At 40.7% G+C, this 27560-nt stretch overlaps 1 protein-coding gene across 1 annotated transcript in view; it reads right to left on the bottom strand.

The window, feature by feature from the left end:
• The window catches only part of ELL3 (elongation factor for RNA polymerase II 3), a 93100-nt gene that overhangs the window by 55950 nt on the left and 9590 nt on the right, over positions 1-27560 (bottom strand). The window contains exon 2 of the mRNA XM_063448962.1: positions 25870-25923. Coding sequence (XP_063305032.1) covers positions 25870-25923 — 54 coding nt within the window. The remainder of the gene's footprint in view (positions 1-25869; positions 25924-27560) is intronic.

Below are 27560 nucleotides of genomic sequence, written 5' to 3'. Positions count from 1 at the left end.
TACCTGGCCACATTCTCGAATGCTGGTACAATTCTGGTTGTGAAGACTTCAGAGGAAACAAGAATTAGGCCATTTATAACCCATGGGTAGTTTATGAACGCTTATCTAAGCTAAACTGGAGCACACATAAAGGTTTCATTCTGGCCGAAGGCCTAAACTAAGGTAGGTTCCCTCTTGTGAGCAGTAAACAAAACTTCTGAGCACTTCATGATACCCCGTGTTTTGCAAAATAAATATAAAAAGGGGAAAAAAATCTGACTTGTTTCCTGGCCATTATTTTCCAGCTTAAACTATTTTACATCTACGTGCACAGAGAGACGTAGTGTTAATCCACTTTCCCTACCACAGCTTTAAATTTACACACAAACCAAATGTGTGGTTGAGGTGCGTGCATCGTCCAGCCAAGAACTAGTTAATTCAGCAAATAGAACACACTGCATATCAGTGCTCCCAGGGACAGAAGCTCAGCATTCAGGTCTGAACAGGATCCCAGCTCGATGCACTTACACCATTCTGAGTGCTATTCCAATCCTTCAAGTTGCCACTTGCACTCCTGGAGCTGCTGATGAACAGAAATACACAGATTTCTTTTTTTTTTCTTTTAAATAATGTGGCTCTTCACTAAAGTGAGAATTCAAAAATAATTTAAAAAGTAGTTGGAAATGGAAAAATTCTCCAAGTTCAGCTATGTTTCCAGTTCAGCTATTTGTCCTTAAAGGAACACTATAGTTCAAACATGTATTCCTGACACTATAGTGCTGTAATGCAGAATTAGGACCCTGGCTCCCCTTTGTGAAGAGATAACGGTGATTTTACTCACCTTTTCTCGCACATGACAATGGTCTTGCTGCGGCTGGCCCTGTGGCTGAGATCATACATTTTGATGATCTCATACAATCCACTGCTTCCCCATAGGTATTGTACAGCTCTGTACGTCACTCTGTGCCAATCAACATCTCCTCATAGAGATGCACTAAAACAATGCATCTCTATGGGGTAGGTTCAGCGCCTCCTGAAGATGCTGAGCGCCAGTGCTACATATTTCGCAGCACTGACACAGGATGCACCTCTAGTGGCCATCTGAGTGACTGCCACTAGAAGTGTAACTAGGCAACAATGTAAACACTGCATTTTCTTGGAAAAGGCAGTGCTTAGTGTTAGGGCTGCAGGGACATGCTACAGACACCAGAACCACTACATTAAGCTCTAGTGGTTCTGGTGACCATAGTGTCCCTTTAAATTTATTTAGTTGTATTTATTACTGGCATTTAAAAGGTGCCAACATATTCTGCAGCTCAGTACAATTGGGAAAAAGACAGTACTGTATAAATAGACCAATACAAAAGGTAAAGAGGGCCCTGTCTGTGAGCAGAGAGCTAGCCCCTGTAGATCTTTTATACAGAGTACTTGGTTAGATAGTAACTGACTTTGAATTCTCACTTCAGTGAAAAACCCTGTAGGTAACTGCAAAATACTTAATACCTGGAATCTACATGTATTCAGCCCAACCTATTCTGTAAATTGCAGTCAATACATTACTAAAAAAGAAAAAAAAAATTATTAATCCCAAACCTTTCCATTTACTTAACTAATCCAGTTACTGCATCCAGTAAAATGAATCCTGGGGATATATCCTGCACCTGTGATCCTCTGCCCCTCTGCAAACTTGCTAGCAGCCCAGGACACACACAGGGATATATTCCTTATTGTATCATGTACATTGCACAATGAACACGTTTCCTGTAGTTCAGCTCTTACTTAAAGCCTCTCTAATATGGACTAGTATGTCATCAACATTATGTCATAATATCCCAGGCTGAAAAATCACGCTGAAATGAAATCTATTGTTCAATCTGGAAAATCTGATGCTGGATAAAGAACAAGGTATTGTATTTTCCATCCTGTTCATTTGCTAAAACCTGATTGTGGATATCATATTCACCAATGCTGGCACAGACACTGGAGGAAAACCTTCATAGGTGGAACTTTCCACATATTGCATGGATGGGCTGATCATACAGACATACCTGGTGGGAGTCCTCAGGACTCGTTTACAACAATCAAATGTCTCTTTCAGCCACCTGCAGCTGAGATATACAACTGACTAGGTCTAGGGATGTTTGGAGTTTGCCTCTTCATTACATGGTCATTGTTCCTTGTGAACGATTTGAACATCTACTTGGCAAATGGGTTAAAAGAGAAGATAACAAAATGTGCTTTTATTTGTTTGCTTGATGTTCTTCTTCTCTATAGGGATTTTGGTTATTCCATTTCCCTGTATGTTTTTTTCACAAAGTTTATTTTTTCTGTTGACATTCAAAAAACAAGCAAATATGGTATTGGACCTCAGGCTTTAACCAAGATCCAAAAAAAAAAAGATTTCCATAAACTGCTCAGTAGTTTGGAGTGTCGATAAAGCTGGCAATAAATTAAAATGTGTAATTGCTATCACACTGTCTAGGTGTGTAATAAATTATATTTAAATTGTAATTTAAATCCACCTTGATTTAGTGGAATAATAATAAAAAAAATTATATAGGGGAGATTTTCACATGCCAATTAACCACTTCATGAAAAATAACTTGCCAATATTTTGAACAATTTATTTAGCCATTTAACATAAAGAAACAAGCAAAACAAAAAAACACTTTTCAGTAGTGGTAGATGAGAAACTACATTGGCTTCAGCCCAATGATAAATTGTATGGCCCCATGTATGGCTAATACTAATTGTAACTGTGACACATTATATCATTGGTGTTGATTCTCTTTCAATATTACATGGGAATAAGGGTTAGCAATGAAATGGTGCCAAAATCAGACCTGGCACTTTTCTGCACCCTACTTGGAGTTACACCCCAGGTTAACCACCCCACTTCCCTCCTGCCCCACAGTCATTCTACAGAAGTGCTGGCTGAACTGAACTGCAAGAAGTCAAGCAGCGTGCATTAAAAGATCAGTACGCTCAGGCAGACACATTAAGTACATCTTTACGTCAGTCTGTTGTCACGTGCTTGCTTTGTATGTGTCTCTGCCTCTCCCTTTCTGCTGTTATTTTTTAATATTACGAGATTGCAATGACAGTCAGGGTGGCAGATTGGCCTGCTGGCCAACATTATAGGATCCCTATGGCCTCACTCCTGTAGATTTCTTTTGTTCACTAATTGATGATAGTACACAACTTTTGGAAGTCAGTGAAGACAGAAAACCAGATAACCCCTTACTTATCCCCTATGATTCCTAAGCAGAATAATTCTGATTTCCACACATAATGGGATTGATATTCAATTGTTTTAGGGATCACACGCTTGAGTAATTTCATCTAAAAATGCTATTTATTCATTATCAGCTAAGTGCAAAGATACTTAGATACTTAGACTGGTTTCAGTACACTCATTTGTGCCTTTATCCATACGCTCACATCCTGAAAGGTTCTGACCTGTTTAAACCCCTCACCTTTGTTTAAAAACAGCAGTGCAGTACAAACACCAGTTTGACACTTGTTCTTCATGGTCTAGGCTATTTCGACTTAGCCCTCGGATTCCCCGCGTCCTTATTTTATTAGGAATTGAGAGACAGATTTGAGAGTTTCTTTCTTTCTTTAAACAAGATTGAGAGTGAAACATGAGTTTGTCACTCCATTGCTTCTAAAGTCCAAGAATACACATACAATACCATAACCAAGTCATATCATATTCGTGAAACAGTAAAAGAGATGAATAGTGAAGGTGCCATTCTGGGATGGAACACACAGGGCTGGACTGTGACCATATCAAGCCTTTCTAGAGTGATGTTTTTGCGGCTATAAGATGATTTCAGAGAGGATTTTACTAACTCCCTTGCAATTATTTTGCTACGTTACACATAAATGTAAATTCAATAGAAAATAACTCTTAGCATATGTAACAAAGTGCCCTTCGTCACTTTGTCCTGGAAAGGCCTGCTTGCCTGCCTCCTCCCCTGCGACTATGGCCCCGGGGAGATTGTACCCTCTTAAATCAGCATTTGGGCATATTGTATTTTATTATGCTGTGTATGGCCCTTTAAGAACCGTCGGTGGGCACATTGTGACTTTGGAGAACAATGCCCCTTTAAGACTATGGCCCCTGAAAGAGATTGCCTGTTAAAGACTGTTTTAGCAGATTGGATTTTAAAAGACTCTTGCTGCCCCTCTAAATTGTATTGGAGCAGTTCTGCAGCTTTAAATTGGCACTTCGGATGCAACACGTGGCAGTGGCCATCTTTGTTCATTCGAATGAGCTCAGCGGTATGTGTAGCCAAATCCATGGAGCTGAAATCGGTTACACATTTCAACGACCACCGCTGACCCTTACCTTCTCCTGCACTGAGTTTTCAGCCACAGAGACTAAGTCCCGTTCGAAGATTCGAACGCATGTTCGAATGGGACTTAGTCATTTTTTCAGTGTGACATTGACCGACCGCACAGCCCCAATTTATGGAACTGTTTTGGGCAGGAAAACGTGCCTGTGGTCGGTCACAAAGGACTTCCGAAAACTTTTGAACTAATGGAAGGACCTGCATGATTTTTGAGTATGTTTATATTTCAAGTACGGTATGCTGATTAATAATAAGTTGGTTTTTAATGAAGATTGGATGTGTGGTTTTAAAGTTACAGTACATGTATAAAAACTGTATTTTTCCTGCTTGTGATAATTATGTTAACCTATTGTGTACTATAATTATATCACAGGCAGAGGGGGTGGATTTTGTGTATAATTGCTGGGAGTGTTTTCTGTAATGTACATGTGTTATTGGTTGTTCTGTAAAACCCTATGGGTGGTCCTATGTAACGAAAACCTGCATAAAAGAAGGCCCTTTGGTGCCAAGTAAATGAGATCCTGTTTGACCCATACGTAGCCTTGTCTCGTTATTAGAGGGAGCTGCTATAATCACACTGGGGATTGCTATGCTCTGCATACTCCCCTGAGCTTGAATCACTTAGCTCTTTTAAGAGCTTGTTCCTGATACGCTCTCCTGGAAGAGAGGTCTTCCCCCACACGGTCCTGGAGGACAGAAGCTGATCCAGGGTGGACGGAAGACGGCGAGGCTCGAGTTAAGCTGCGGCGGTTGCGGAGTCTGCGGTGGTTGTGGTGTCCAGTGCGGTGATTGTGGTCCTCGGCGCAAGCTAGGAAGCGTCCATTAACGGATGGTTCCGTTACAGCATACATTTTGAATGTAGCCAGGGCACCAATACCCCAACTTTGGAAATGAAAGGGCCCAACTTATTTTACTGGAATGAGTGGGTGGAATTGGAGAAACCTGCTTGATGGAGTGTTTGGTGTCCTTATGATATTTATTGTTTATATTCTGCTCTTCCCAACTGATTAGAATGGTGATTAGAGAGTCATGTAGCCCTCATACATAACCAAACATTAGAATGGAGATTAGAGAGTCATGTAGCCCTCGAACATCACCACTAATCCCCCCTCCCCTTTGTGTTTTACACAATTTGCCTACACCTAAGTCACAAAAAGTTCCAAAGGACCCTTTGCAACAGAATACCAAGTAAGCAAGTTATAGATTGTTTATCTCCTCTATCTATGGTTTCCACGGTGCTATACATTATGCACTGCCCATGTATGTTATACACAGTATATCTCCTCATAGCAACATCAACCCCAGTATTACTCCCCACACTGGCAGTACACAGGGGGAGTGTGGGGAGCTGTATCCGACAGCTGGACTTCAGTCTGCAAATGTACTAATAATTAGCACCAACTGTAAAATGAACATTTCAGAATGCAGGACAGGTACAATCGAAAACTAAGAATTATTATGTATTAAAATGTTATTTTAAAATGTTTGACCGACTTCATCTTCACTGACAGTTCAATTTGTATATATTAAAGCCTTGTGTCCTTTTCTAAAACTTCCAAAAGCCAGTAAGTTTGGTTCCTTTGTGTGTGCCTATGCATAATAAGTTCAAGGGTAAGTAGATCCAAAATCGATTAACATACTTGGGAACTTTCAAAATGAGCTAGCCCTGAGGCTTCTCAAAATATTAACCATTAAATAGCACAGACACTGCAACACACGTTGCCGATTGTGAGACGTTGAACCACATTTTTCTTTTACAGATACTGGTTGAAAGAATAACTTGTTGGGACATGATATACTTCACCTGAGTCACCTGAATTCAAGCAGGTAAAAAAAGTAAGGAAACCCATATACCAAACAAAATACTACACAGGAGCACACTATATAAATGTCAGGATCGGGACAGGGATCCAACACGCAGAGTACAAACAGTAGCCAGATACGTATACCGGACCTTAGAATGGCCGGACTAACGTAAGTAGTACAGTATAGAATGGTCAAAGACAAGCCGAGGTCGAGGGTAACAGAAGACAGGTAAGCGAGAGACAAGCCGAATCAAGGGTAACAGAGATAAGCAGAGTAAGGTAAACAAGCCGGGTCAAAACCAAAAGGGATAATAGAATACACAAGCACTGAGTGACTAGAACAAACTAGAACCACGACAGGGCAATGAGCTAATGAAAGAAGCTCTGTTAAATACCCTGTTCAGAGCAGTAACCACGCCTCCAAGGCGTCTTGATTGGTCCTGCAGCAATTGACTGACAGGTCGATCCGGGGGAGTGTCCTGATGACTACTTCCTGCCTAGATGCTGTAAAAGGCAGTCACTCCCTCGCGGCCGGCCTAGCATGACCGGATAGACCGCGGGGAAGGGAGCCATCAGGCCGTCTGGATGGAGGAACAGCTAAGTCTCTACCTCTTTCGGAGGTAGAGACCACAGGTACCCTGACAGTACCCCCCCCTCTCAGATACGCCCACCGGGCGGAATGAACCGGGACGAGATGGGAAGCGAGAGTGATACGCCCTGCGGAGACGGGGAGCATGAACATCCTCCTGAGGTACCCAACTCCTCTCCTCAGGACCATATCCCTTCCAATCAACCAGATATTGTACTCTCCCCCGGGAGATTCGAGAATCAATAATAGAGTTAACCTCATACTCCTCCTGACCCTCCACCTGAACGGGGCGAGGAGGGGCTATTGTGGAGGAAAATCTGTTACATATGAGTGGTTTCAGCAATGAAACGTGAAACGAGTTCGGGATGCGTAAGGTATTAGGAAGAGCTAAACGATACGCAACTGGATTGATACGGGTCAGCACCCTGTAGGGTCCAATATAACGAGGAGCGAACTTCATGGATGGCACTTTTAAACGGATGTTCCTCGTGCTCAGCCATACCCTATCACCTGGAACAAAGACCGGAGCCGCCCTTCTACGTTTATCAGCGTGTTTCTTAACCAACATAGAGTTGTGCACAAGGATTTGTCGAGTTTGATCCCACAACTTCCTCAAATTGGCAACATGAACATCAACCGACGGCACCCCCTGGGAAGGAGAATCCGAAGGAAGAATAGACGGATGAAAATCATAATTCATGAAGAAGGGGCTTGAATGAGTAGAATCGCAAACGAGATTGTTGTGTGCAAACTCCGCCCAAGGAATCAAACCGACCCAATCATCCTGGTGTTCCGAAACAAAGCATCGTAAATATTGTTCAATTTTCTGGTTGGTACGTTCAGCAGCTCCGTTAGACTGAGGATGATAGGCAGAAGAAAAGTTTAATTTAATACCAAGTTGAGAGCAGAAGGACCTCCAAAAGCGGGAAACAAATTGGGAGCCTCTGTCCGATACAATTTGAGAGGGTATCCCATGTAGGCGAAAAATCTCCTTAGCGAATATCACTGCCAATTCGGGAGAAGACGGGAGTTTAGGCAGGGGAATGAAGTGTGCCATCTTAGTAAACCTGTCAACCACGGTGAGGATAACAGTCTGTCTTTTAGAGATAGGTAGATCGACAATAAAGTCCATGGCCAAACAGGACCATGGTTTTTCTGGAACCTCCAAGGGGTGCAGGATTCCACATGGAAGCGTATGGGGTTGTTTGGTCTTAGTACAAACTTCACATGCAGCGATGAACTCCTCAATATCCCTCCGTAAAGCAGGCCACCAGAAGTCCTTAGAGATCAACGCGTAAGTTTTGCGAATACCAGGATGTCCCGCCATCTTGCTATTATGTAAACACTGTAAAAGTTCCAGTTGAAGAGCAGGAGGAACGAAATGACGGCCCGCAGGAGTCGGTTTAGGTGCTAGATGTTGCAACTTAATGATCTCGGTCAGTAATGGAGAATGAATCCTGAGATTCGTATTGGCAATGATATTGCATTTCGGAACTATAGAAGAAAGAACTGGTTCAGGTACAGTAGAAGGTTCATATTGGCGAGATAATGCATCGGCTTTAGAGTTTTTAGAACCAGGTCTGTAAGTCAGTACATAATTGAAGTGACTCAGGAATAAGGACCAACGAGCTTGTCTAGAGGATAAGCGCTTAGCCTCCCCAATATAGGACAAGTTTTTGTGGTCCGTCAAAATCGTAATAGGGTGTAGGGTCCCCTCCAACAAATGTCTCCACTCCTTTAAGGCTTTAATGACTGCTAACAGTTCCCTTTCCCCGATGTCATATCTGCTCTCAGGCCCAGAAAATTTCTTAGAGAAGAAACCACAAGGGTGTAACGGTTTATCCACCCCTAACCTTTGAGACAGAACAGCCCCAACTGCTGTCTCAGAGGCATCGACCTCAAGCAAGAAAGGCAGAGTCGTATCAGGATGGACTAGAATGGGAGCCGAGGCAAAAAGTTCCTTGAGAGTCTTGAAAGCACCAAGAGCTTCCTTAGACCAGAACTTAGTATCAGCCCCTTGTTTGGTCATATTGGTAATAGGCGCAATGATAGAGGAGTATCCTTTAATGAAGCGCCTATAGTAGTTGGAAAAACCAATAAACCTTTGGATAGCTTTGAGTCCTTTGGGCAAGGGCCAGTCTAAAATAGATTGGAGTTTTACAGGATCCATTTTAAAACCCTCCCCAGAAATCACGTATCCAAGAAAGTCTACCTGAGACTGATCAAAACTGCACTTCTCCAATTTGCAATATAGGCCATGTTGCAGAAGCTTGTGTAATACCTTTCTGACCTGTCTATGGTGAGTCTCAATCTCCTTAGAGTGTATTAGTATGTCGTCCAGGTAAACAATAACACAATCATGCTGAAACTCCCTAAGTACCTCATTAATCAAATCTTGAAATACTGCAGGCGCATTGCAGAGTCCAAATGGCATAACAGTGTATTCGTAATGGCCATACCGGGTATTGAATGCCGTCATCCACTCTTGACCTTGCTGGATTCTCACCAAATTGTAAGCCCCTCTGAGATCTAACTTGGTGAAGATTCTGGAGCCCTTAAGACGATCAAATAACTCGGTAATCAGTGGGATAGGATAGGCATTTCTGACAGTTATTTTATTCAAGCCTCGGTAATCGATACATGGTCTCAGCGTGCCATCCTTCTTCTTAATGAAAAAGAACCCAGCCCCGGCCGGAGAAGAAGACCTCCTGATGAATCCCTTTTCTAAATTCTCCCGAATATACTCCTCTAGAACCGAGTTTTCCTGAACAGACAAAGGATATACATGGCCCCTCGGAGGCATAGTGCCGGGTAGAAGCTTAATCTTACAGTCAAATGACCTGTGTGGAGGCAAAGAATCTGCATTCTTCTTGTCAAACACTGCCCTTAAGTCTAGGTAAAGGTCTGGTATTTGTCTTTCTGTGGACTGAGTAGGATTCTCCGGTATGTTAATATTAGCTAATGGGGAAACCTTGCACAAACACCGATCCTGGCAGCCCTGGCCCCACGAGAGTATCTCTCCTAACTCCCAATCGATAATAGGGTTATGTTTTTTCAACCATGGGTACCCCAGAACTATGGGAACGGAAGGAGACGAAATGAGCATAAGAGATAACTTCTCCACGTGTAGGATACCAACATTTAACTCAATGGGTATGGTCTCACGAAAGATAACAGGGTCTAGTAGTGGTCTACCATCTATGGCCTCAACGGCCAAAGGTGTCTCCGTTAGCTGGGATGGGAAATTGTTCTTACTAGCAAAGGCTTGGTCGATAAAATTCTCAGCAGCACCGGAATCTATCAATGCCATAGCCCTTACTACTTCCTTCCCCCAAGTTAAGGAAACTGGTAGCAGAAGCCTGTGATCTTTATAATTAGGAGTAGAGGACAAAATAGAAACACCCAAGGCCTGTCCTCTAGAGAGACTTAGGTGCGAGCGTTTCCCGGGCGGTTAGAACAGTTCGAGAGTAAATGACCCTTGGCCCCACAGTACATACACAAACCCTCTCTTCTCCTGTGCTGTCTTTCCTCCTCAGAGAGGCGGGTATACCCTATCTGCATAGGTTCAGTAAACAAAGATATCGTGGAGTCAGGACTTGGAAAAGCGGGAGCTAACCTAAAAGAAGGTCTCTGGTTCCTCTCTCGAGTGTTCTGTCTCTCTCTTAGACGTTCATCTATACGAGAGATGAACGAAATTAAATCCTCTAAATTCTCAGGGAGTTCTCTGGTAGCAACCTCATCAAGGATTACATCAGATAGGCCATTCAAAAATACATCCATATACGCCTGCTCATTCCACTTGATTTCTGCCGCCAGAGACCTGAACTCTAGTGCATAATCCACCAGTGTTCGGTTCTCCTGTCTCAGGCGCAACAGTAATCTGGCTGCATTAACCTTTCTACCTGGAGGGTCAAATGCTCTTCTAAAAGCAGCTACAAATGCGTTATAGTTATAAACTAATGGGTTATCGTTCTCCCATAGTGGGTTGGCCCATCTCAGAGCTTTTTCAATGAGTAGGGTGATAATAAATCCTACTTTTGCCCTATCTGTAGGATAAGAGCGAGGTTGCAATTCAAAGTGGATACTAATTTGGTTTAAAAAACCACGACACTTCTCAGGAGCCCCACCATAGCGTACTGGGGGAGTAATGTGAGAAGAAGCACCCACTGTGGCTACCTCTAGACCTGAACCGACAGGAGAAACAGGGGTATTACGTATCTCCTCTGGTGGGTTATTGGCACAAGCTAATAGAGCCTGTAGCGCAAGCGCCATCTGATCCATTCTGTGATCCATGGCTTCAAACCTAGGATCAGGAGCAGCCAGCTTACTGTTTGTACTTGCAGGATCCATTGGCCCTGTCGTAATGTCAGGATCGGGACAGGGATCCAACACGCAGAGTACAAACAGTAGCCAGATACGTATACCGGACCTTAGAATGGCCGGACTAACGTAAGTAGTACAGTATAGAATGGTCAAAGACAAGCCGAGGTCGAGGGTAACAGAAGACAGGTAAGCGAGAGACAAGCCGAATCAAGGGTAACAGAGATAAGCAGAGTAAGGTAAACAAGCCGGGTCAAAACCAAAAGGGATAATCGAATACACAAGCACTGAGTGACTAGAACAAACTAGAACCACGACAGGGCAATGAGCTAATGAAAGAAGCTCTGTTAAATACCCTGTTCAGAGCAGTAACCACGCCTCCAAGGCGTCTTGATTGGTCCTGCAGCATTTGACTGACAGGTCGATCCGGGGGAGTGTCCTGATGACTACTTCCTGCCTAGATGCTGTAAAAGGCAGTCACTCCCTCGCGGCCGGCCTAGCATGACCGGATAGACCGCGGGGAAGGGAGCCATCAGGCCGTCTGGATGGAGGAACAGCTAAGTCTCTACCTCTTTCGGAGGTAGAGACCACAGGTACCCTGACAATAAATGATCGATAACCGTTATTTCATAATGCAAAAAAAAATAATTGCAAAATCCAAAAATCAGAGACATAAGATAATAAATACAACAATATTTTTCATTAAGAGGTAATCACAACACCTATCAATCTAATAACCTGCAACACAAAAGTCAGGGTACATAATTAAAAATAAAACAAAAAAAGAACAGCGGTACATAACGAAAGTAATGCATAAACAATGGTACAATGTCATGAGAGAGGATCCTGATACCAAAAGACCATAATACTCCACAACGTTTGCCCAATATGGACACTTAGTGTCACAACTTGGGTTTCAAGCCAGCTAGTTGTGAAGCCACATGCGGGGTGGTCCTCTGTCGACACACTGAAATCAAAGCACTTTTTTCTGGATATATAAACCGAACACGCGGTTTCAACTAGGTCTGAATGATGAAATCTCCAGTTATGAATCTCAGTTGTAAAATATTCAGAGTAAGTGTAGAGTATAAAGGAGCCAGTTCCGAACTGAGTGATTCGAATAATTTGCCCAATCACCTACTGACTGGATTAAAAGCCTTTAAATTCATAAATGATACTGACAGTTGCCATAATTCACGATCTCGTTTTAAACAGCCCTCTCTTCTAGGAGCTCAGAACATGATTTTGTGTATATGAAATTGTTCCGTAATTTAAACCCGATATCGAAAGGTGTATAGAATAAATAGGGTATATTACCGATAAAAAAAAACAACTTTAAAATCAAGAAGCAAATGCCAAACTGAACCCACTGGATGTTACAGTTTATTCCACTGGTATCCATTATAACGACTATGTTTAGAACATTTTTCCATTTCTATAGATCTCTGGCTGTGTTCATAACTTTAAATGGCTTTTTTTTTATTTATTTTTTTTATATTCTTTATTTTTATTGTGCAAAGAGTGACAAACAGCCTTGATTCGCCACAACAGCAGAGTCAAGGTATAGATAACTACAATATGCAATACAGGTTGTGACATTCGTTGGTCAGGCACATTTTAATTTTTTTTTTCTTTAAAGATTAACATTCGGTTGGTACGTTGCGGCATTTATGAAACTCATAAAGCTGCTGCGCTTAACTGTTGATTAACTACTAGGTTATCTGAGATCTATTTGAAGTCTAGCTGACGCTCTTCACAAATGCAAATGTGGTTTCAAAAGGTTATTAAAAAATTTTAAATAAATGACGTTCAATTCTTGAGCTATTTGGCTCTAACTAAGGCCTCAATTTAATTTTTGAGGATAAACTTTTGAAATTAATATTCTGTAAAATTATGGCAGGAGGGCAGAGGCAGTGTGTGCTCCAGGCAATGTTCTGCTGGGAAACCTTGGGTCCTGGCATTCATATGGATATTACTTTGACACATAAGACCTACCTAGAGATTGTTGCAGACCACGTACACCCCTTAATGGCAATGGTGTTCCCTGATGGCAGTGGCATCTTTCAACATGATAATGCATCCTGCCACACTACAACCATTGTTCAGGAATGGTTTGAGGAACATGACAAAGAGTTCAAGAGGTGTGATGCCTTGGCCTCCAAATTCCCAGATCTCAATTCGATTGAGAATCAATGGGATATGCTGGAACAACTAATCTGTTCCATGGAGGCCTCATCTCACAACTTGCGGGACATAAAGGATCCGCTGCTAGTGTCTTGGTGCCATATACTACAGGACACGTTCAGGGGTCTAATGGAATCCATGCCTTGAAGCATCAGGGCTGTTTTGGCAGAACGAGGGGTACCTACTCAATATAAGATCAGTGGTTTTAATCTTGTGTCTGATCAGTGTTTGTCAATTTGAGACTTCTTAATATACGTTTTGGAGTTTTATTTTCTCATTTCAGATGATTGTACATGTTGGACATTTTCTTTTAAATTTGAGCTTCTGAATCATCCTGGATATGATTTTCCAATCTGCAGAAGAAAATTCAGCCTTTACTAAATAACTCTCTGTGCTTCTATTCAATGGAAGGTGGTTTGAGCAAGGCCTTCAACACTCTCTTCTCCTGTGCATCCAAATCGTCTTGTTACAAATACTTGTCTGTTAGTCCCATTGTACGGAATTTGTTGGCACTTTATAAATAATAATAATGTCAGCAATAATGTCAGCAATAATGTCAGCAGGAGTGAGAACATTTATCTCAAAATTAAACTTCTGTGGCTTAAATCTTGTTTGAATGCGTATTTTCAAAAGTATAATACCTTTACGGGAACGGAGTTGTGGGACATGAGATTGCAAAAAATCCCAACAGATTAAAAGCTCGGATAAGATTTGCGTTAAGATCTGCTCTTTCCTGTTTAGTTTTAGAGAACTATATGAATTGAGTACAGTCTCCACACATCCAGAGATCTGAAACAGGTGTGTGCACTTATACTTTAATGCACATGCCTTATTATATAAATCCTTCATCAGATTAGCAACTTTAGAAAGACAGCCCTTAGCTCAGCAACAAGGAAAAGGCCTGTCATACAAAAGTCGCTGTACTCTTTCAATGGACTCAAAAAGTGTGACTATTTACTAGGTAATCCAGCCTTGCATATATAATCTCTGCATTATATTCTTTGCACAGATGGACTGTTCGCTTAGGCGTTAGGCGTGGGAATTGACAAAAAATATATATTTATATAATAATAAACATTGTGTCCCACCATGTACATTACACATGTCATATACAGTTCCCACGTCTAAAAACATACAGAACCCATAGGCTTCAATTTAATCCTTTTAACAAGCTTTTCAAATGCTAACAATCTGATAGAAAAGCATTTTAAACAATTCAACTAAAATGCGCATAGACCTCAACGATGACTTCTGTAGATAAATCATTTGAAATGTTTTTTCAAACAGATTGTGTTCATTTGAAAAGTTTATCCAAAAGGATTAAATCAAAGCCATAGTTAGCCATATCACATTTGATCATCAGATTTGAGGAGCCAGTTTCCACTCTTCTTAGTGGCGCAACACCAAAGCTGATGCATCAGAGATATGGTTACTAAATTAGAAAAAAATAAATTTACTGATCCTGTTCTTACTAGAACACAGTCTGAGCGCTAGATAAACTGAACTGACTGAACCTGGGCCTTCAAACTCTATGTCACCATGACCAGCTGGGTCACAATAGACCTTGATAGGATCAATCTGCACTCTCATGTGATCACACCATGTTGTCCATGATATTGACATTCACTGCCCCTGTGATTCTTTAAACCAGGCTTCCCCAAACTCCGGCCTACCAGATGTTGCTAAACTACAGCTCCCATGATTCTCAGCCTATTTAATTCATAGAATCATAGGAGTTGTAGTTCAGCAACATCTGGAAGGCCGGAGTTTGGGGAAGCCTGCTTTAAACTAAGACAGATTTCTGACATTTGAGAAGACTCCCACATGGAACTCTCAATCTATGCAATTCACTGCTCTGACAGCAGTACAGTATACAGACAACTGACAATATACTCCAATAGGAATAATAAAAAAATAGGTTATGACCACTTTCCTTTACCTCTTCATTTCCACTCCACCTCTTGCCACTTAAGAAAAGTGTATAAAGCAAAAATACACCATGGTGATGAAGAGTACTGACTATCTTTTCACCAGTCACTATGACTGAAGATACCAGACTAGAGAAATAACAGATCAATTCTGTGCAACTTCATAATGTAGAAGTAAACAAAATTATCCACTGAGAACTTCTTAACACTATTAACAGTACTTCTTAACACTACTAACAGTACTTCTTAACACTAGTATTCCTAATGCTATTGTGGCTTAGTAATAAAATGGTGGGACATGGCACATAGACCATCTCACTGACATAAAGAGATAAGCACCCAGAGCTATTTTACATTAAAAATGTATTAGTGGTTCTTAGCGTGGCTGGGATTAACTTATGAAAGTACAGAATAAAGGAACAGGCCAAGATCAAGAAGCACAGGGAGTATACAGAGAAAAGTAAAACAGAGCTAAAGTCAGGGATCCCAAGGGTCAGAAAAGTCAGAGATCAAAGACAAATCTTACCCCACAGGTCAAAACACACTCTCGAGTAACAGAGACCACAACAGGAAAAAGATGAGGGGTTCAGAGTGGCCCTATATAACCCTAGGCCTATTTCTATTGGTCTGTGTCATTAATGACACCAAATTGTGCACGAATTGAGTTGTTTGATAAACACGGACTGGTGTGGTGTAACAAATTGACGCACGAATCAGGGCATATAAATGGAGTGCCAACAGAAGTGTTCCACATCAGAAATGATGCCTGAATGACACAATGCATCCAGAGAGCGAAGATAGATTGGGAGCTTTTTTCTGCTCTTTATCCATTGGAATGAATTTTCCTCCAACATCTACTAACTTCCCCACCTTCATTTCTGAACTACAGTCTTTTATCTCCTCTGCCATTCAGTTCTTCAAACTTTCTTGTATTTTGCCCACAATTTTTCCATTCATACTATAATAGAAAGTCTTGTGAGCTTTCCACAATGCTTGCTGTGGTGATGGGCACTCATCCCTGGTACACATGACACTAGACTACTCTATAAATGAGACAAGAGACTATCAAACCAGTCCTTGAAAAATCTAGGCTTATAAACTGCATTACTGATGTTCCCATTGCAGCCATGTGATTTCTGATACAACTTGATAAACCTGTACATCTGGATTATATCAAATTTGTGAAACTGAATGTAGCTTAATTGACGTTGTATAATTCTCTGTAGTTGCACATAAACCGATTGCGTGATGGCCAACTCCTAAGAAATACCTGAGTTTATATTGTCATGTAAGTAATTAAACACAATACTCCAACTGTTTTTAGGAAAACTATTTAAAGGAACACTATAGTCACCTAAACAACTTTAGCTTAATGAAGCAGTTTTTGTGTCTAGTTCATGCTTCTCAGCTTTCACTGCTCAATTCTCTGCCATTTAGGAGTTAAATCACTTTGTTTTTGTTTATGCAGCCCTTGTCACAGCTCCCCTGGCTCTGATTGACACAGCCTGCATGAATAAAACTGGTTTCACTTTCAATCAGATGTAATTTACCTTAAACAATTATGCCTCTTTCTCTGTAAATTGAACTTTAATCACATACAAGAGACTCTTACAGGGTCTAGCAAGCTATTAACATAGCAAGGGATAAGACAATCTAAATTAAACAGAACTTGCAATAAAAGGAATGATAAACTGTAGATGACTCTTTACAGGAAGTGTTTAGGAAGCTGTGCAAGTCACATGCAGGGAGGTGTGACTAGGGTTCATAAACAAAGGGATTTAACTCCTAAATGGCAGAGAATTGAGCAGTGAGGCTGCAGGGGCATAATCTATACACCAAAAATGCTTCATTAAGCTAGAGTTGTTTTGGTGACTATAGTGTCCCTTTAATGTAGACTTTCCTACTGGGCATTATTCACTTAGTTTCTCCCACCCCCTATAGATAAAACAAAATAAAAAAAACTTAATAAATAAGGAATAAACAAGCCTGGCTTCCAGCTCCCCACAATGTGTTTTCCCTGCAGATCTGATGTCATTCCTTTCCACTTCGTGGTCCAATCAAGTGCTAATGGTGTCACTCACCAGCCTTGTGCTGGAGAGACAGTTATTACATAATAATATTGGTCTGGTGAACAAAGTCCGTTCCTATGGCACAGGCACTGTAGATTTGGATTTCATTTGAGAGCCACACACTATTTAAATGTATTCTACTTTTCAATGGAGGGCAGAGGGAGAAAGGGAGGGGACACTGAATCGGACAATAGATAGTTTTTTATGTACATAACTAACTAGCCCTCAGCACAGAAGTGTAAATCATTTTGTATGTGCAGCTATTCAAGCAGAAACGCTGCACATACAGATTCCTACCACTAAGACACTTCTAAAAGCAGAAGGGATCATGGTGGTTGGAGAAACATTACTGTTCGCCTCTAGGGTTTTTATTTGAGAAGTGTGTATTATTTTGCAGTACTGAAGGGATTTTGGACCATTAGTATTGCCATATTTGCTTGAAGTTGTTCGTGTGATGTAGGAGTGGTATGTGAAGTATTTTTCAAATTGTGCCGCAGATTATCTGACACACAGAGATAAAGGCTTAAAAAAAAAAAAAGTGGACAATGCACTCACATTAGATTACTCCCACTAGTGTGCTTCAGATAGGGAGCTCATGTAAGAGCTGAAACGTTGTCACTTTATCCTGTTTCTAAATAAAGACTGCCATCGGTTTGTATTTTCCATAAGAGATAAAGGTTTTGGCTGAACCACTGTTTGACAGTCACCTTTTTGCTCTGGATTTACTCCAATGTTTCTTTGGCCTTGTGATCAATGTCCTCGTCGAAGATGAACTTCCACCCACGCTTCAAGTTGTTTTATTTGTCAGAACCAGATACGTACAGTCAAGGGGAAAAGAAAGTACACCCTCTTTGAATTCCATAGTTTTACATATCAGTACTTAATAACAATCATCTGTTCCTTAGCAGGTCCTAACATTAGGAAAGTACAACCACAGATGAACAAAAACACATGACATATCAGACCGTGTGATGATTTATTTAACAAAAATAAAGCCAAAATGGAGAGGTGATGTGTGAAAAACCTAGTACCAGAGGAATTAAGAGGCCAAGTAGCAGACATGTGCTGCTTATTAAATGTCCTTTATTAATTGATCTTCAGCAAGTGTAACCACCTATAAAAGCCAACGTTTTAACAGTTTCAGGTGTTTGTTAACACAATGCCAAGGAGGAAAGACATCAATTATCTTAGAGAAGCAAGTTTTGCTGCCCATCAAACTGGGAAGGGTTATAAGGCCATTTCCAAACAATTTAATGCTCATCATTCTACAGTGAGAAAGATCATTTAAAAGTGGAAAACATTCAAGATAGTAGCCAATCTTCCCAGGATTGGACGTCCCAGGAAATTCACCCCATGTCATACCGTTCAATGCTCAGAGAAATAAAAAAAAAACAAAAAAAAAACAAGCGTTATATCTCAGACTCTACATGCCTCAGTTAGCAAGTAAATGTTAAAGTTCAATTAAAAAAAGACTGAACAAGTATGATTTGTTCGGAAGGGTTGCCAGGAGAAAGCTACTTCTCTCTAAAAATAACATGGCAGCATGGTTTAGGTTTACAAAGTCGCATCTGAAAAAAATACAAAAATTCTAACATTTTACCCCACTCAACCCCTCTGTTCCTGTGTGTCCACCTTGTCTGGTTACAACTACATGTCTGTTCGTCCACCCACTGTAAAGCGCTGCGGAATTTGACAGCGCTCTATAAATATCATAATAATAATACTACACTTGTGCACACACCAGAAACACGTATACACACAATCTACATGTTTATGTCTATACAACAACTGTTATCATATTTAAACTGTCAAGAAAAAATGTATAGTAGAAGAGAAAGGGAGAAACGCCAACGGCAGTTCACCTTAAGAGTGGAGCGTTAAATACATTTGTTAGACACCTACCCTTACCCTTAAATTTGTCTAACAAATTTATTGAATGCTCCACTCTTAAAGGAAAACTCCAGTGCCAGGAAAACAATCCGTTTTCCTGGCACTGCAGGTTCCCTCTCCCTCCCACTCCCCAATCCCCATTTGCTGAAGGGGTGAAAACCCCTTCAGTCACTTACCTGAGGCAGCGACGATGTCCCTCGTCCTTGCCTCCTCCTCCGCGCCGCTCCTTCTACTGACTCCGTTGGCCGGTGGGTGAGACAGATCTCACCCACCGGCCGAGGAGACCTAATGCGCAGGCGCGGCAATGCCACGCACGCGCATTAGGTCTCCCCATAGGAAAGCATTGAAAAAGATTTGCAATGCTTTCATATGGGGAATTGAGCGACGCTGGAGGTCCTCACACAGCGTGAGGACGTCCAGCGACGCTCTAGCACAGATAATCTGTGCTATGAGTCAGGAAGTTCCCTCTAGTGGCTGTCTAGTAGACAGCCACTATAGGTGGAGTTAACCCTGCAAGGTAATTATTGCAGTTTATAAAAAACTGCAATAATTACACTTGCAGGGTTAAGAGTAGTGGGAGTTGGCACCCAGACTACTCCAATGGGCAGAAGTGGTCTGGGTGCCTGGAGTGTCCCTTTAAGGTGAACTGCCGTTGGCGCTTCTCCCTTTCTCTTCTACAATACAATTTTGTGGTGGGTGAGAGGGACTCCCACCAGAGTGTCGTTTGAGATTCACCACAATCACTACTTAAGCGCCTGTAACACACAGCTCTCTGTTCACTTTTGGATGTCAAGAAAAAATGTATTATTCATTTTTAAGGGGGGATTGAGTTTGTGATGTAAAGACGCCCTGATGATGCAGCATACACTTTCAGACTATAAATTAATTGATGCTAATATACATTTTTGCTCCCTCATTCCTATTACTGCATATCTAATTTATGTAAAAGGCTCATTTGATCTTCGTTTTCCTTCACATGCACAACCTGTAAGATAATCCCTCCATAGGGCTTTTCCTTAAAATGTGGCAGAACCTTTAGTGCTTCACATTTGTTTGCCAGAGGTAGAGTAATACTTTTTGGCCGCATATTGGCCGTTTCCTCGCTTTAAACTGGGAATGTTTGCAGCACGGCTGTTGAATATTATATATGCATTATTATTTTTCCTTAAAGTCATTTTCCCTCACCTTAAAATAATTGAATTTGAGTTTCAATGTTATAATAAATTATGGTACAGAATGAAATTTCGGTACACTTTGTAATTCAACAACACAAGAGAATTGGCAGTGAACACCACTTCCTGAGGACGAATTAACAGTAATCTCCTTTCTGAGAAGAAGACAGTTTGTTTACTTATTACGATGCGTTGTCTGGGCTCTATCCTCCATTAGAGCTTTCCTTTATTTGCTCACCTGTATGTCCACTGATTATCGTGGTCTTTTGAAGTAAAGGTCATTGAGAATGACACCAGTTATATCTGTGCAGTAAAGTGAAGTTTATTGGGGAAGTAGCTCTGAGAATCTGAAGGCGGATGGTATACATTAACTTAACACACAGGACAATTCAGATGACATGTTCATTCCAGATGGAGGCAGTAACCCATGGAACAAATGAGATCTGAATTTTCTTATTGATGGTTCTATATCCTGATGCACATTTTACAGCTTTGCTCTTCAATCTGTTTCAGGTAATGTGTCAAAAAATATTGTATTTCACTCAAAATCACAACAGTTGAGTTACTGTTTTCATTAGCAACAAATATATTTATATTACATTTCAAGATTCTAATAAACAATCAAGCAAGAGGCAGAAAGAAAGACACATTAAAAGAACATTGAAGAGAAAATTGCAAAAGTTGAAATGGAAAAATGAATAGGATACAGACTCAAAATGTCAAATTGATGCACTTAGTATATGTTCTGTAGACTTGAAAAGTGTGTACGTGTGCCCAGGCATAAATCTTACAACTAGGTTCATCATTGAAGTCATTAGGGATGTAAATATACAGGGAGTGCAGAATTATTAGGCAAGTTGTATTTTTGAGGATTAATTTTATTATTGAACAACAACCATGTTCTCAATGAACCCAAAAAACTCATTAATATCAAAGCTGAATATTTTTGGAAGTAGTTTTTAGTTATAGCTATTTTAGGGGGATATCTGTGTGTGCAGGTGACTATTACTGTGCATAATTATTAGGCAACTTAATAAAAAACAAATATATACCCATTTCAATTATTTATTTTTACCAGTGAAACGAATATAACATCTCAACATTCACAAATATACATTTCTGACATTCAAAAACATAACAAAAACAAATCAGTGACCAATATAGCCACCTTTCTTTGCCAGGACACTCAAAAGCCTGCCATCCATGGATTCTGTCAGTGTTTTGATCTGTTCACCATCAACATTGCGTGCAGAAGCAACCACAGCCTCCCAGACACTGTTCAGAGAGGTGTACTCCTTGTAAATCTCACATTTGATGATGGACCACAGGTTCTCAATGGGGTTCAGATCAGGTGAACAAGGAGGCCATGTCATTAGATTTTCTTCTTTTATACCCTTTCTTGCCAGCCACGCTGTGGAGTACTTGGACGCGTGTGATGGAGCATTGTCCTGCATGAAAATCATGTTTTTCTTGAAGGATGCAGACTTCTTCCTGTACCACTGCTTGAAGAAGGTGTCTTCCAGAAACTGGCAGTAGGACTGGGAGTTGAGCTTGACTCCATCCTCAACCCGAAAAGGCCCCACAAGCTCATCTTTGATGATACCAGCCCAAACCAGTACTCCACCTCCACCTTGCTGGCGTCTGAGTCGGACTGGAGCTCTCTGCCCTTTACCAATCCATCCATCTGGCCCATCAAGACTCACTCTCATTTCATCAGTCCATAAAACCTTAGAAAAATCAGTCTTGAGATATTTCTTGGCCCAGGCTTGACGTTTCAGCTTGTGTGTCTTGTTCAGTGGTGGTCGTCTTTCAGCCTTTCTTACCTTGGCCATGTCTCTGAGTATTGCACACCTTGTGCTTTTGGGCACTCCAGTGATGTTGCAGCTCTGAAATATGGCCAAACTGGTGGCAAGTGGCATCTTGGCAGCTGTACGCTTGACTTTTCTCAGTTCATGGGCAGTTATTTTGCGCCTTGGTTTCTCCACACGCTTCTTGCGACCCTGTTGACTATTTTGAATGAAACGCTTGATTGTTCGATGATCACGCTTCAGAAGCTTTGCAATTTTAAGAGTGCTGCATCCCTCTGCAAGATATCTCACTATTTTTTACTTTTCTGAGCCTGTCAAGTCCTTCTTTTGACCCATTTTGCCAAAGGAAAGGAAGTTGCCTTATAATTATGCACACCTGATATAGGGTGTTGGTGTCATTAGACCACACCCCTTCTCATTACAGAGATGCACATCACCTAATATGCTTAATTGGTAGTAGGCTTTCGAGCCTATACAGCTTGGAGTAAGACAACATGCATAAAGAGGATGATGTGGTCAAAATACTCATTTGCCTAATAATTCTGCACTCCCTGTAAGTGTTTTAACATGAATCATGGGGAGAGGAGGGCTAGAAGGTTGGAGGAGGCTTTAAACTAGGAGTAGTGGGGAAGGTCAAAGAAGTGTAAATGTGGTAGATAGTATAAAAAAAAAGACAGAAATTTACCTGAAGTTAAGTAGGCTGGAGATGGGGGGAGTAGTAAGATTATCAGTCAGTCAGAGCAAGAAGGTGTTACTTACATGTTGTTCAAATAAAATTCAAGAAACAAATGGTAACATTAAATGTCGGCTTGCTAATGCAAGAAGCTTGTGTGTTAAATTGGGGGAGCTTGAGATATTGGCTTACAAGGAGCATAATGACATAATTGGGATTAATAAGACTATTAAGATATTGGGCTATAAATTTAAATGGATATACATTAGTTAGAAAAAATAGAAAATAATAGAAAAGGGGGTGGGTATGTATGTATATATTACACCCAATTTGAAGCCAATTATTAAAGAAATGGTATTTGATTATGATACAGCCTTATGATGACGCCGTATGGGTAGCATAGCAGGAAAATATGCATAGTAGGAAACACGGAATATCGAATTGTAGTAGGAATATGTTACAAGCTCAGAATCATTAATACTGATTGGGAAGAGCAACTGCTATCTCAAAAAAAAGGAACACTTCGGTCACCATAACAACTTCATTTAAATGAAGCGGTTATGGTGACAGGAGGCCCCCGGGCGCACTCTTAACTTAAAGGGGTTAAACTGTTCTCAACAATTACCGCCAGCATTCAAATCCAGGTCCCCTATGCTTCTAAATCTGAGTTACAGAAAGCATGGAGTGCCGCCAGGCAGGGGTGTTGCTGACTGATTAAAGCCGTCAGATGATTCTCTAAACCGATCATTAGCTACTCATTCATAAAAATGGTATGTGCTTTTTGTTATGAAAGTGGAGATACTGACTGCCTTAGAGCCAATCTCAATATATACCATTGGGAAACAAATATAAAAGAAGCAGATTAAAACCAATGTGGCTTAGTCAAAATTATAAAAGATACTAAAAGGTCATTCAAAATATTTAAATAAGCGGGGTAATTGCCTGCATCCTTCAACAAATAAAAGCAAGACATTAGAAGCCAATAGATGCCAAGCGATTAGATGGGCTAAACTTGAAATGAAAAGCTCATAGCCAAAGAGGGCAAGAACAACCCCAAAAATATTTTTAAGCACGTTAATGCCAAAAAGGTGAAAAGTCAAAGTGTTAGTCCATTGGAAAGTGAGATAGGTGATTAAATCAAGGAGAATCAAAACAAGGCAGAAATTCTAAATAATTATTTGTCTTCACTATATAGGGAAGGAAAATCTATGGCTGTAGATTTGCAATTTCCTGTTACAGAAGCCTTACAGTAAACGGGTGATTGGTTTACACAGGATAAAGTGCTTCAGAAATTAATATAGTTCATGTAAGCAATGCATCAGGATCAGATGGTATTCAACCACATGTGTTTAGGGAGCTTAGTGAAGAAATATCCATATCACTGTTTTCAACATTTCACGATTCTATTCTTTCAGGAGTTTTACCAAAGGAGAATTTTACCAAAAGAGAAAAGCTGATGCATCGCCTATATTTAAAAAGGGTTCAAAAGCTCAACTCGGAAACTACAGACCCGTGAGCTTAACATCTGTGGTTGGGAATTTTTTGAAGGGCTGTTAAGGGATTAAATTCAAGAATTCATTTTGAACAAAAATATCATTAGTAACAATCAACATGGTTTTATGGAACAGAGGTCATGACAAACTAACTTAAAGGGACACTCCAGTGCCAGGAAAACAATCCGTTTTCCTGGCACTGCAGGTCCCCTCTCCCTCCAACCCCCCATCCCCGGTTGCTGAAGGGGTGAAAACCCCTTCAGTCACTTACTTGAGACCCCGGCCGATGTCCCTCGGCGGTAGTTTCTGCTCGCCGCCGCTCCTCCTCTTCCTTACGCCAGCCGGTGGGCGAGACTTATCCCGCCCGCCGGCTAAGGAGACCTAATGCGCATAGGAGAAGCATTGAAAATGCTTTCAATGCTTTCCTATGGGGAATTGAGCGACGCTGGAGGTCCTCACGGAAGTGCCCTCTAGTGGCTGTCTAGTAGACAGCCACTAAAGGAGGAGTTAACCCTGCAAGGTAATTATTGCAGTTTATAAAAAACTGCAATAATTACACTTGCAGGGTTAAGGGTAGTGGGAGTTGGCACCCAGACCACTCCAATGGGCAGAAGTGGTCTGGGTGCCTACAGTGTCCCTTTAATTGCATTCCATGAAGAAGTTAGTAAAAATATAAATCAGGTGGTTCCAGTGGATATGATCTGCTTGGATCATAGATCACAAACTAGGCAACGATGTGCAATGGCGGTCTGCCATTGCAAAAGCTAGTAAGGTGCTTTTGTGTATAAAAAGGGGTTTTGATTCACTTGATCCAAGAAGGGTTGTAATTTGAAATTACTACACTTGGGGATTTTATTGCCTTCTTTTGGCTCAACAGCATAAAAAAATGGGCTTCATGATTGAACTTGATGAACATCAGTCTTTTTTTCAACCTAGACAACTATGTAAACTAAATAGAATGGAAAGTGAAGCAAACATAATTTTTCCAACTGACAGAGCACTAAAAAGGCGATTTACCATTCCAGCGAAACAGGACAAGTTAATGTTATTCTATAGATCCTGTGCACTAATGTAATAAGGGCAACTTTATCGCCCCTGTCACCATGTGGTTGGCAAGGGAGAACTGACCCTTTTAGCATATGACTGAACGTCCAATGTTTCCTTCTGTAAAACTCCACTCAGCGAGGAGACAATGTAATAGACAACTGTGCAGACCAATAATTCATAGATGCTGGAATACCAGAGACTGGCCTCCTTCAGTGGATGGAAAGGAAAGTGGAAGAGGTCCAAATATTATGATAAAGCGTTACTTTAAGGACTATAACCACTTCATGATTTGTCTTAAGAGAAGCTTTTTCCTATGAAATGCTGCACATACTGGGTTCAACCCTTTGCTGCCAGAGGTGTTACTCCACATATCTCAGCATCATCAACCCACCAAAAACAAGTGTTCCAGGCTGGCTAATGTTAATTCTGTGCATATTTCTATGCTCAATAGATGAGCGGCAGGATTGAGATGTGGAGCACAAATCGGATGCTAAAAACGAGCAGGCATACTCTACCACATCCTGAATACTGGAGAGCTTGTATGTTTTACTTACCCCTTGGTTGCCTTGAAAGGTGATCACAGGTTGAGGTAGCAAAGATCCAGAACCCTAAACAGAAAAGAACACATCAGTTATTAAACTACATATTTACCAGGCAAAGTACTGTGCTGCAATGTTCTTCCCTTTATAAGGGAATGCAGACCTGGTTTCCTCATTACTGGCATTTCTTGACATTGCAATATAATACAACCAAGGAAACTAGAAACATAATTGGGTATTTATCCAAGTCTAAATGGCTTGTGCAGTACTGGCATACTGAAGTACCATATGTTCATTTAACCCTTCAGATTGCAGTGAATTTTCGGCACTCATTGGGACAATTGTTACCAATTATTAACCTCCCAAGGACCAATGATTTTCTGTACCATCATAACAGACTGGTATTTAAATATGTTATTCTCAAATGGAATGTCCCACTCATTCAATGACAGCATGGCTTATAGAATGATATGTGCTACATAAGCAAAATACTACATGCAGGCATTTTAAGGACTACACTGTAATGTTTTCAATGAATATCACTGGTCCCCGAAGACATCAACTTTTTTCACAAAGAGGGAAGTCTTCTATGGCTCTACCTATTTGTATTTTTTTTATTATTCATTTGAAGGTGTTGGTGAAGGGGATACCACACAGGCGTTTGAGCTCATTACTACTGTATGTTGTACTCTTTTTTTTTTTGGTCACAAAGTCCATTGCTGCTGGATTGGTGAAGTGTTGGGATAAGGCAATGACAGAACGCATGGTGTTTTAATGTAAATTATCCTCACAATTGCAAACCGCAGAAGACAAGAAGAGGGAGGGTGTCACCTTAATATACCAAGGCAATAGTGATTTGATCCAGTCCCTTTAATTGGCTCCTCCTTTGTGAGTTTGACTATTTATTTTCCCACATTATCCCTAATTTTGGGATAAACTGCACTATGTTTCTTTCTTTTCCCCTATATTTAGCACAGAAATAAGTATTTTTTAGCTCTGTGCTTTTAGAGGGGTAGGTGAAATATTTTAATACTCCACTTACAGATCTGGTGGTGGATCTCACTTTCTAGCCCTTTACCTTCACTGTTGTATATTATTGGTGGGTTAAGAGACTTCCACTTAAGAGTGATAGCAGCTGGTAGATTGACATTTCTCAAATATATTTAAGTGCCCTTTCAGCACAGAGCACTTTTTCCCCAAAACAATTGCAAACCTGTTATATACCATCCATCATGGCAGTGTAATGATAGCAATGTGAAACCTGTCTCTTGTTTTCCAGATCAATTACATGGCAGCATAATGAAATTGCAACATCACTGGTGAGGCCATCATTCATTTACCAAATGCAATAAAATGATCTGGAGATACATTACAGGCATCTGACAAAACTATATGAGAATGTTACTATGACTGTACTGAGTACAGTGAAGGCCATGTAGAATTTCACCTTACAGCAGTACAATGACCCCAAAGCTATTGCCAAAGCAACCACCTCAGCTTTCAGGGCTATGAAGTGGAATGTTATTGACTGGCTATTTCCTGACTCTAATTAAATATATATTTCAAGACTGAAAGGAAAATATTTCAAAACAAACATGAACTAAATTTGACGGCAGTATAGGCCAGGTAGAGTATCACGAAGAAAGATACCCAGTTCATCATCATGTTTATTCGTCTTGCAGACTTAAAAAGGATACTCTATCAAG

Source organism: Pelobates fuscus, chromosome 3 (assembly GCF_036172605.1).
Source record: "Pelobates fuscus isolate aPelFus1 chromosome 3, aPelFus1.pri, whole genome shotgun sequence".
In the NCBI taxonomy this organism is placed as follows: domain Eukaryota; kingdom Metazoa; phylum Chordata; class Amphibia; order Anura; family Pelobatidae; genus Pelobates; species Pelobates fuscus.
The sequence above is the reverse complement of the archived record's forward strand: the minus strand, read 5'-3'. Positions and strand labels throughout refer to the sequence as shown.